General features: G+C 32.2%; 1 protein-coding gene across 2 annotated transcripts; it reads right to left on the bottom strand.

Annotated features, from left to right (window-relative positions):
• Positions 1-511: 511 nt before the first annotated feature.
• Positions 512-6,323, bottom strand: LOC133312032 (uncharacterized). 2 transcript variants are annotated; one of them, XM_061513168.1, is made up of 4 exons: positions 5,958-6,323; positions 4,850-5,803; positions 1,963-2,947; positions 512-1,676 (listed from the first exon to the last, which is right to left on the bottom strand). In XM_061513168.1, exons 2-4 carry the CDS (start codon positions 4,925-4,927, stop codon positions 1,192-1,194), a joined length of 1,548 nt encoding a protein of 515 aa, XP_061369152.1. In that variant the 5' UTR covers positions 4,928-5,803; positions 5,958-6,323; the 3' UTR covers positions 512-1,191. The 2 variants fall into 2 exon arrangements, with proteins under 2 accessions (XP_061369152.1, XP_061369153.1); XM_061513169.1 differs by having other exon boundaries at positions 4,850-5,102.
• Positions 6,324-12,340: the final 6,017 nt, after the last annotated feature.

The raw sequence follows: 12,340 nt of genomic DNA, 5'->3' as shown, positions 1-12,340 counted from the left end.
TAAAATCGGAAGGAGGATAAAAAATCGTAAAACTTAAAATCTTAACCTAAGAAAAATCGTAAAAAATTGTAAAAGCGTTTAGAATTTTGGTACAATCGTTTTGATTGAAAAAAATCGTAAAATCATAAAATCTAAGATTTAAATCAAAATTTTAACTACCATGGTATGAGCATATGAGATCATGTTAATTAAGTTAGTTTTTTTTGTCTTTATTTTTTGGTAAATAAGATGCGAAAATTTTAAAAAATTGTGTTTTGGTTCAGATTAGAGTTGGAATCAATCCCATTAGCGTTTAAAAAAAACAAAAAGTAGTAGAAGAATTGAATTGACACTAGTCGAATTGAAATAGTAAGATTTGCCACCCCATTTGATTAGATTCATGTATATGTATGTGAAACTGAAAATTGGTTGATAAATTAATTAGGACATTCAATTCAACAGTAGAAATTTGAAAGTAACTTTCGAGAAACAAGTCAACCACGATCCCATATTACATGATATGATATCCCATATAATAATAAATCAACTCAGCGTTGCCCATTGATAGCAAGCAAGGACTTGTGCAGAATGATGAAAATTTACATGAAACTGAAGAAGAAATGAATCCGACTACTACTTTTTCCTCCCTCTCTCTATCATACATATTCTTGTAAATAGGAGTTCTATGTTACAAATCAAAATTGTGGTGGAGTTGCAAAGGCCATATCTAGCTTCTCTCACATTCTCATTCTCAATTAGAAAGAGCTAGCTAGCTACCCAGGTCCAAGCTATAGGCAAAAAATAAAAATTTTAAAAAAAAAATTGTTGCACAAGCTCGTGAGTCCCTTCTCCACAACCTGGGGCTACTTTTATGAAGTCTACTCTCTGAATGAATTAATACGATGCGTGAAGTGAGAACTGCACCCACAACCTTGCCTGCAGCAATGCAATCACTTGTGACATATATGTTTTCCCTTCCAATCAGTTCAACATCAAGGCACTCAGTCAGACAGAAGTGCCAATCCAAAACAGCTTATGATCAAGGCAATCTCAGTCACACATGTTTGTTGCTAGAGTGCAAATAACAAAAGAATGCATCACAAAGTTTGGAATCAATTTCTAGACCCAGATGCTGCTGTTCCTCCCAAATATAGGGGGTGAGCTTCCTTGTGCAGATATTTTTTAAGTATCGTGTGCCACTTGAATAATCAATCAGTATGGAATAACATATGGCAGAGCAAAAATATCTGCTGCCTCTATATGTACAGCTTCTGCCCATACCTGCAGTGTATCCCCAACCTCTGAAGATTTCAACACAGGTTTTTTTTCTTCTGTACTGCTGCTGCCAAACAACCACTCTTGGTCATCAAAATCAGACCACTCATCCGCTTTGGGTACCAAATATACCTGACTTAGGTACTTGGTATCTGGATGGGGTGGTTTTGCATATGCCTCAGTTACTGCATCAGCTGGCACAGTCGCGGTGGAAGTCTTGTCTGAGGAAACTGCAGATGGTAGAGCTTCAATGATGCCATTTATCTTGCGTTCCTTGTTATCTGCCTTCACATTTGTGGCTGCTCCTATGCTATGCGAAGCATTCAGAAGGGAAATTTGGCAAGGTTCCAATATCCTTCCATTTTCAGTGCATGGATGAGAGGAAGATGGTCTTGGCAACTTACTGATCCTATTGTCATCGACTGTAAGAAAATTCAAAAAAGAATTATAACTTGTCAGCCAACATTAAAATAATGAGCATACTAAAAGAAAATTGATCATTGTAATTGAAACAAAACCAAGTATTAAAATATCAAAATAATAATGTGACATCATTACAGACCTACATTAACTCATAGTATCTGGTATTAGATTCACAAAATAGTACTCTGAGCCCAAAAAGAGAAACATCCTATTTGTGTCTAACTACAATCTAATGGGATTATTGAGCAGCAATGAGAAACATGAATCATCACATATAACACTCACCATGCATAACTCCATTTGATTCAATGTCCTTCCGTTTCTTGGGATTTTCCTCAACGATAGAATTCCCATGGCTGTGCCTCAAAACCTGTATAAGAGAATTTGAACCTGTTGGACCAACTTTGTTGCTTTCTTTTAATTTATTCTGTTCTCTGTTTTCATGTTCAGTACGCTCCTTTGCTTTCTCCTTCTTTTTCTTTTCTTTATCCTTGTCTTTTTCCTTCCCATGCCCTTTCTTCTCCTTCTCTCTATCTTTCCTTTTATTTCCCCGTTTATCATCTTTTTTATCCTTAACCCTTTCTTTTCCTTCAACTGTTGCTTCCAAAGTCCCGTCAAAATTCTGCTCCAATGGTCTGGGCATTTCACCAACCCTGAGATGAAAATTATTAGCATGATTCTGAACTGTTTCTTTTCCAATATGTTGGGCCTCAGTCCAGATTTCATTACCCTTATCCTGGAGCTTTTCATTACCATCAGGCCAGGTGCCACTACCCTTAGCCGCCAACCTAACAGCCCCCTCATCCTTTCTATGGTCTGCAATTGTAAACTTTTGAACCAATTGATTCCCAACTCCTCCATCATTGTCCCTAATCCTCCTGTCCAACTCCAGGAGGAATTTGGAATCCTTGCTCTCCTCAGCGAGATGATTATTCTCTCTGGCCTTCTCTCCATTGTTCCCAGCATACTGTTTGGTAAGTTTATCATCAAACAAAGCACCCTTCTTATCATTTTGTTTGATTTCCTTTTGATGTTGTTTACCTGCATTAGGACCCTGACCGTGTCCTGGAATCTCAACTGCAGCACTGATTTTACTTTTGTCTTTATCCCTGTCCTTGTCCTTATCTTTCTTTTTTTCTCTGTGTTTTTCTTTTTTGTCCTTCTTTTCCTTATGCTTTCCATCCCTTCCTTCTTTCTCTCTCTTTTCCTTACTTTCCCTCTTCTCTTTGTCCTTCTTCTCTTTTTTATGTTTTTTTTCTCTGCGCTTTTCCTGCAAGTTGTATGGTGAAAATAGATATTAAAAATAATAATCAAATGGGAAAACAAGCAAAATGACTTCACATCCCCACTCCACCCCTAGAGACCATTAAATGGTCATCTATCTACATACAAAATATACAATATCAACATTAACAACACCTTTATCTCAAGATAGATGGGGTCAGTGGCAGATGAATCCAAATAAAAAGTACAGAAGGATTGAGAAAAAAAGATAAAAATAAAATTTGAAAAATATATATAACACTATCCATTAAAAATAGCAATAAGCAATTAAATGGGAAAAAATAAATTAAACAAAGAGATAAAAAAAAAAAACAGAGAGAGAGAGAAAGAAAGATTGCCAAAACACTTCCACACTGCCAACAAATAATAATACACAATTGCCAATTACATGCCTTAAAAAAACATTATTAAGCCCAAAAAAAGTTCCAAATCTGTAAATAGAAAAATATTTTACTTGGAATAAATAAAATCCATAATCACAAATAAGAATCTGATATCCAGTTCACACAGAATGAAAACCAGTTTTATATTTGAGGTGCAATTTCTTACAGCAAAGTAGCACTAATATGCAAGCAAATAGAATCCAACATCTCTTAAAATTAACATAACACATACAATAATCCCTACAAGTAACAGAGCATTACTTCCAACACATAATTACCCCAACTTCTCTATTTTAGGAGCAATTTCTTACAGCAAAGTAGCATTAATATGCATGTACATAAGACTAACCATTTCTTAAATTAACATAGCAATAATAGTCACAAACATAGTTCCTAATAGTGCATATAGCAGTTATAATGACTCCTAGTCCTCACAGCATAGCACACGCATAGTAATTTACCCTCAAGGCCTCACCCATTCAGGTATTAATCAATATCGTTTTTTTCCTTTTGATATTGATCCCTATATTTTCACTCCTTTGGATTTCGATCCTTATTATTAAAATACAAATCCCAATATTTTTCCCTCATTTGGAATTTTAGTCCCTATAGTTTCTACTCATTTAAGCATTGGCCCCTATTGTTTTCGCTTCTTAAGGTATTGAACCATGAGGGATCAAAACCTGAATGAGTAAAATATAGGAATTGATATCCAAAAAAAAATTATAAGGACCAAAACCTAAATGGGTGCAAACACTAGGTACCAAAGTCTTATTTAAATCTCGGTGAAATTTGTGCTAAGATGAAAGTGAATAGATCAAGAAGAGCATATAAACTTTTAATCATCATCTATTCACCAGCAAGACAGAATTCCTCCACTTGATCTTCTTTGGAACTTATATGTTCAGCACTATGGAACGCCACTAAATCTTCTTGGAACTTACATGTTCAGGCGCAGTGCAAAGCAACCGTCCAAATTTTGGAGACCACAGAAAAACCAAACATGAAGCTTGTAGCATTATAAGACAGAAAAAGGCAAGAATTGATGTGACGTGCTTGTAAGTCACAAAAACCAACTTCCATCAACCAAGAGTGCACAATCACAACTGATCATAATAGACGAAAAAAACTGCCATCTATGCCTCCAATCATCTTCAATTGCACCCGAACCCCAATCGAACAATATCTTTCTACTTTTGTTGAGTATATGATACATTGAAAGAGACCATTCAAATGCTTCAAGTTAAAAAATTATAATGGATTTTACACGAATCGAATTCATCTATTATTCAGAAGAAACAGATGAAAAATTATCAAATACATAAGCAAATCACACCATGAATGCATGAAAGCAGATATTCTCCAAAATCATTTTAATGGGCGTTTAGAAAATGAACCTTATCAATGCACGTTCAACACTATGCAGCTCACAAAAATTTCCAGTTTTGCATCCCAATTAATGATAGGTCAAACAATACGTACAGCATGAGTATAAGTATATTAACCTTTTTTAGAAGATCGAAGTCGTCTGTTCTAGTCTTCTTTTCATATCCTGGTGGTGGAAATGGAAAGCAGCGCGACATTGCACAAAATCCAGATATGCTCAGTGTATCCTCCTCGCAAAATTGAGAATGCTTCAATTACTTTCCAGTAGCACTGTTCCAGAAAGGGGACGAACCAGCAACTATGCTCCTGTCCATGCACCATGTCACCGCATTCATTTCCAGCTTTAATATTCCTCCATAAGCTTCTTACTCACTACAAACACAAATTATGGAAACCACCAAGGTTTACTTCCCTTCACCAAAAATGCAAATAGCTGAAACTAATATTACTGAAATTTGATTCAAAATCAACGTTGAGCACGGCAACCACTCAATCTAACTAAGTAAAGTCCTAACACAATGGCAAATGATTCAAAACAACCCCAATAAGTATATGCTTATGATTAGGATCTCTATGTAAGGTATTAAGCTCAGATTATGTCAATCCAAAGGGTTTCTTCAGAAACAAAAAAGGACCACTGCAATCAGATCCTCTATATTTTCTTTGGGGCCAACATAGAATCATCAGCTTTTCCTTTGTGCCAAGTCCCAAAACCAAAATCATTCCCCAATAAAGATCAAAAAGGTCAAAAAAAAAAAAAGAAGGAGACCACCCTCCCTGCCTTTGTACTGTGTCTAAAACTGGCTCTCAAAGTGTTGATCACTGTCTAAATAATTAATATAGACAATCCTCTTCCATGCTCATAGAAGCAATGTTAAAGACCATCTTAAGAATAAGCAATCTCCAAGTACAAATGCTCAAGCACCGTGTTTCCAAATCCACAATTCGAACCTCTGAAAAGATCGAAGCTCATACCCATTTCACGCAATCCCCCCACGCAGTTCGTGCTTTGATCAAACCCTAATAGGTCCGAAATCCCAAATTCAAGTACCAAGTTATGATCCAATGAAACCCTAGAAAATCCAGCAACACAAACAAGCTGAGTACATACCGGGAATCGGGAATACCCACAGAAAAAGAAAACCCTAATTCCAATCCTAAAAAAATATATTTAAAAAAAAGTACTAAAATTGATTGGAATAAAAGAATCAAACACTTTTTGGGTACCTAAGCAATAATAGGTATCGATCAAAAGGGGCGGGGAAATGAAGCTCCGATTCGAAGCGTTAACGGGAAAACCGTGAGATTGGAAGGATGGAAGAGAGTGTGAGGGGAAATTAGCGGGAAGAGGCTAGCTTGTCCACTACAAAGTGGGCATTGTAGAAGGACAAGATCTCTCTTTCACATGAATACGATTAAAAAAAGAAAAAAGAACAAAAAAAAAAGAGAGAATAAGAAGAAAAAAATCGTATTGTTTTTTGTTGCTATGATAATATGGTATGGTTGTTAGAGGCTTTAGCTGATTTTGGTGAGACTAGATTCTGGGTTTTCTTCCCTCCCCACACTGCTTCTTCTGTTGTGTTCTGCGTCTTTCGTTATGTTATGTGGGTTTGTGCTTATTTTTGTGTTTGTGTATCTAATATACATTACCAATTGCGGTGCTTATGTTATGTGTGTGTTAGTGTTTCTTCTCTCTCTCTTCCAACTTTCTTTCCTCTCTTCCTAATGGCTTTTTTATACGCAATAATGATAAATACTTCAAAACCCAAAATACCGGAAATATTTAGATAGAGATACACCAATAATATGTATATACGTATATATATAAAAAAAATAGTACTCACACTTCGTATTGACTTTTTGAATTTGAAATATACCTTTGTTGATAGACTTCTTTTGATTATATTTTAGAGCTATTGTAAGAATTTGCACAAGGGATGCTCTATCTTTGGTGACGTTGGGGAAGACTGCTCTTCAGCAATGATTTATTATATTAGCTACGGATTTGGAAATTGGAACCAATACACTCGGAGTTTGCTTATATATGAGAGATAAGGGTAATAAAGTATCCCGGACGAAATAAATTAAATTTGGACATACTTTAAAGATTGAGATTTCAAATGTGATTTGAGTTTTCTTTTTTGGTAATTTTTTAATTAATAAGTCGATTTAATTTTAATTATTTTAATAAAAAATCTTTTTTTTTATGAGTGATTGAATTATAATTGATTATCATTAAAGCTTTTATTTTCTTTTAAAGTTATTTGACACATGCTCAGTATTTATTATAATTTAATGCTGGTTGAATTGCAGTCGATTAAAAATTAATTGGCACCATATTAAATGATATTTAATGTTGTTATAGTTTTATGGGGTGATTAATATTTGATATTTTATAAACCCTGGTTGAAAGGACCATAACTCTTTCAATTCTTACCCGAATACAGGAAGTGAAGTGAGGTGTCATTTTAAAGCTCTTAATGTCTAGTTTTATTTGCTAAAATTCCAAAACTAAAAGAGCTAATACAAGTTTGTAGTTTAGATTGGAATATGGGCTGCTATAATTCTATTTACTATGTTAGTCGTCAGATATCGATAACTGTTTGGACTATTGTTTATACGATAAGTTATTATTATTATTATTTGACATGCATGTGTTACCCAAAATTAATGTTATATAGTTGTAATCTGAGACTAGAAAAAGTAAAAAATTAATTAACATTCCTACGTAAGTGTAAATGTCTTAGTTACAAGTATATATAACAAAGTAAGACGACTCTGACTACATTTCTTAATGAACTATGATGCGCTTAATATTATAAAAGAGATGATACAACGGGAGCATACGGAGTGTTACATGTTAATATAGTTTTGATGGTGCCACATTAATATAGTTTTGATTATAACAAATAAGTTTAAGGAAAATAATTCAAAAGCCATAAGAGGCAATATTCAAAAAGAGTCCAAACGTGTGTCAAAGCAATAAAAATTCAAATGCTCAAGTGTCTAAATCAAGGATCAAACCTCAAAGCATGAAACTAAGTCCAATATCACGTTAGAATATACTTTTAGGACTTAAAACATATATGTAAAGGCATATAGTATATAGCATTGCATTATAGATTGTGGAATCAAAATGATGATGTGGTGCCTATACACTCAAATTTGATATCTTTAATGAAGCCACGTCAATATAGTTTTGATGATAAACAAGCCTGAAGAAGTTGATTCAATATCCACAAGAAGCATTCAAAAAGAGTCAGAGTGTATGTCAAAGCAATGCAAATTCAATTGCTGAAGTGTCAAAATCAAGAATCAAGCCTTAAAGTATGTAACCAAGCCCAATATCACATTAGAATATATTTTTAGGACTTAGAACATGCATGCAAAGGTATATAATATATATAGCATTGCATGAGTTCAAGTTATTCCCATCACCATATCATCAAAAAATGCTTAAAAACCTTGATTTAATAGGTCAAAATTGCATCAAGTTTTTTTTAACATAATTTGAGCATACGAGTAGTCTTACATAGCCTAAATACTCATGCATGCTCACATTCTTGACGCTCTATTTGAACTTAAAGAATACATTTTGGACACTAAATATTGAAATATGACTCAATTGATTGGTTGTAATTTGTCAAAATTGGATTGGAATGGTTTTCACATGATTTTAATACTTTGAAATATTTTCTAGGTCCAATTACATGCATAGAAATCATTTATAGAGAAAAAAAATTAAATTTTTGTGAAAGATGTACTGTTGTTGTCAAATATCCGAATATGAATATTTTCATATCAGGATATGCATATCCAAATACGAGTTTTCAGATATTCGGATATGCCCTTGACATATATTAGGATATAACTTGTCCAAAATGCTTTCCAACGGCTATATTTTGTTTAAAAAGTATATAAACTCATTGATAACAACTATGTCTACTAAGAAACAAAATTATATCATTTATTGAGTCATTATTACTCCTCCTAACACATTCTTGCTCATTGATTTCATACTTACTTGATCATCCTATACTTGAGATCATTTATATTCTTTAAACTATACACCTACTAGACTTCAAGTTGTATTATATGCACTTTGAGAATGCTTATCTTGTATAAAAACACATATCGAGATTAGTGATTGAGGGTAGTGATACCCTTGTTGGAAAAGTTTCTCATAGCCTAAGAAATTGGATGGAATTGTAAGGTAGATAATAACCAAGATCTTAGAGCGATTATAGTGGTTTATTCAAACACTCTTGAAGTTTGACCAATAGTGGACCAATCATTTCGGTGATTGAAGGTTGGACATAGGTCACAGTGGTTGTCACTGAACCAAGATAAACATAGTTTGCACTTTCTCTAACATTTATCTCTTTACATAAGCATTGTTTGCATAGTTGAACATTCTTTATTCATATTTATTAATCTATACTTGCTTGTTTAAGTTTCTATCTATTATATCTTTGATTATCCTAAATTATAGTAGATCAATAAATTGTTCTTACAAAAAAAGTGAGTCATTTGGGAAAAGTTTTTAAAACCTCAATTCACTTCCCATATTGAATTTTGAGGCCATTTGTCCAACACAATATGTGGTAGCTCTATCTACTGTAGAAGGTGAGTATATGGCAATTACTCAATCATACAAGGAAGCAGTTTAAATTCAAAGGCTAATGGAAGAACTCGAGCACAAACAACTATCAGTTATTGTGTATTATGATAGTCAGAGTGCCTTGCACATTGCAAAGAATCCAGCTTTTATTTCAAGAACGAAGCTCATAGGAGTTTAGTATTATTTTGTTAGAGAAGTAGTGTAAGAAGGGAACATGGATATCCAAAAAATTGACATCAAATAAAACCTAACATATGTCATCACAAAACCAATAAAAGTTGACAAGTTTATCTGGTGTTCATCGTCCTATAGTCTATTTGAAGTGTAAGCAACATGGAACTGACAAGAAAAAAGTTTCAAGAGCTCACCAAAAATGACTTTAAGTGGGAAATTGACGTAAAACAGTAAACTCACATGTTTTATAGGAGGCTACACTATTCCTTTAGTGGCTGCTCAATTTAAATGATGACTACGCTATTCATTTGGTAGGTACACATTTTAAATGAAGAATGCACTATTCCTTTAGAGACTACACATTTTAAATGATGGCCATGTTTACCTATAAATATATGTCTTGCTCTTCCTTTGAAATCATCCCAGATCCCACAAAGTTTAGAGAGAAACTAGTATCTTGTGCATCCACCAAAGGAATGATGTAGTCATCATTTAAATTCTGGAGCCATCAAATGAATAGTGTAGCCTAAAAAAAATTGTGACCTTACCATTACATGAAATACATAAGAAGATAAATCCTTACTGTCACTAACTAAAATTAATATACTATTAACATTATAAATGGTAAAGATCTAACCAAGTATGAATCATTAAAAAATATCTAAATAAAAATCAAGAGCCTTCCAATTATAACTTTTTAAAATATATAAAAGATGAGAAAATGTTTGCCATCTTTAAGGACACGAGTTTGTGTCATTTTAAATGAAATTATTGTTTTTGGTTTTTACCTTGTTTTTCATTCACAATACTCTCACTTTCTCACACTCCCTAATTTTGAGGATGAGATAAAATATAAAAAATACTAAATATGCACCAAAACACAGTAGTTTCACTTGAAATGATATAATCTTATATCTTTTAAAATGTCAAATATTTGTTTACCAAAAAATAATGCAAATATGTTTACCATAAAATATATATTTAATTTTTTGTATGAAATTTATAAATTGTATTATGTAATTATTTCAAAACTCAATTAGTTTGTTTAAGGATCTATTCCATTCTAGAAATACAGAGTCTTAAAATATTGTAATAATATTCTTTAAATCTCTTTGATTTTATTAGTATATAATTTAAATAATATTTGTATATACTAATACAATATTCTTCAAAACTCTGTTACTTTAAAACACTATAATTCTGTAAACTCTTTAATTTCAAAGCTTAATTATTTCCTTTTTTAATTAATTAGTATTCTTCATAATTTTATTTTATTTTGTGAAATTCAATTACTCCAAAATACTTCTAATATTGTAAAGTGTAATATAAAAATTCTTATTCATATTTCAAAAATATACCGAGATTATATTTTTCTCATATATTACAGCATTATTGTGAAACCCGACTCGGCCGGGTCGACTCGAAATCTGGTGAACCGGTCATCAGAACGGTTCGGGTCAAGTATTAGACCGGTCATGTATCGAACTAGGTCAAAACCCGGCAAAGCCCATACAAAATCGGTCAAATCCGATTAAAATTGGTAACCCGGTCAGGTCATGCATTTTTATATATTAAAAAAACCAAAAAACCAAAATTGTTTAATCTTGTCAAAAAAATGTAGAACTCATTTTAAAAACTTTTTATAATTTTTTTTGCTAATATACTCTTCTACAATGACCTCAAATTTCAGCTTTCAACACTGAATCAATTTGCGGAACAATAAATTAAGAGAAGGTAACATATATCATTTCAATGTAGATGAATTTGAAAAATATGAGTTCAATTTCATTAGAGATATGCTTACGGGGATTCTAATTTGCTATTTAAATTGACATAGTAATAACGTGCATTTTCATTTTTTTGTTCTTCATGAACTTGCAAAAGTATGATTGAGTAATTCTTGAGCTTATGTAGTGAATTTTGTTTAACTCATTTCAGATATGGAGAATATAATTAAATTTATATGTCTATATTTATATATTTTTATATATTTATATCTATCCGGGTTAACCTGTTCGACCAGTGTTACCCATGACCCAGTAATCCGACTGGGTCGATGTCGGGTCGGGTTTAATAACACTGTATTGTAAAGATGTTATTTTACCTATTTTTTCCTTACATACTTGTCTTTAATATAATTAGATCAGAATATCAAGAAGAGAAAAAAAAAGTGAGATTCTGATTCATTAGCATTGAAAATGAGTGGATAAGGTAGAAAAATTTAATGATTAATCATTTTAGAGTACTGTGGTAAAACTTTAATGATTAACTGAAATTAATGAAAATTGTATAGTTGATATTTATTAATATATATGATGTCGTTAATTAGTTCTTAAAGAATCTTTTTACATCCGGTATTAATAATAATAATCAATACTAAAATTTATCAAGATCATTAGTTGTTGGACAAATTTTAATATAAAATTTATTTCATATCAAACTTTGTGTAATTTATCTAATTGTTACCATATCATCTCAATAATTATATACTCCAATATATTGTGTATTGGATTCCCTTTAAAAAATTCGTACAATCACAATTGCTAGAAGTCATGTACAATGTATCTGTAATACTGTATTTATGGTAACTATGATTTATCGAAGAGAAAAATATTTGTCATTTTAAATGATATAAAGTTATGCCATTTTAAGAGAGAGATAGACATACGATAATATATTTTTAAAAAAATTAAAATTAAAATTTAAAAAAAGCCCACTTTCTCCCCATGATTTCTATTTCTTGTGTTTATCTTTCTCCTAAAATGGCATAAAGCCTTTATCTAAACTAATGTTATCCATTTATCTACTTATATGA

This window comes from Gastrolobium bilobum, unplaced genomic scaffold (assembly GCF_033153095.1).
Source record: "Gastrolobium bilobum isolate Gb01-03AN ecotype WA unplaced genomic scaffold, APGP_CSIRO_Gbil_v1 utg23192, whole genome shotgun sequence".
Taxonomy (NCBI): Eukaryota; Viridiplantae; Streptophyta; class Magnoliopsida; order Fabales; family Fabaceae; genus Gastrolobium; species Gastrolobium bilobum.
Note: the sequence above shows the minus strand (reverse complement) of the source record. Positions and strands in the feature narration are given on the sequence as shown.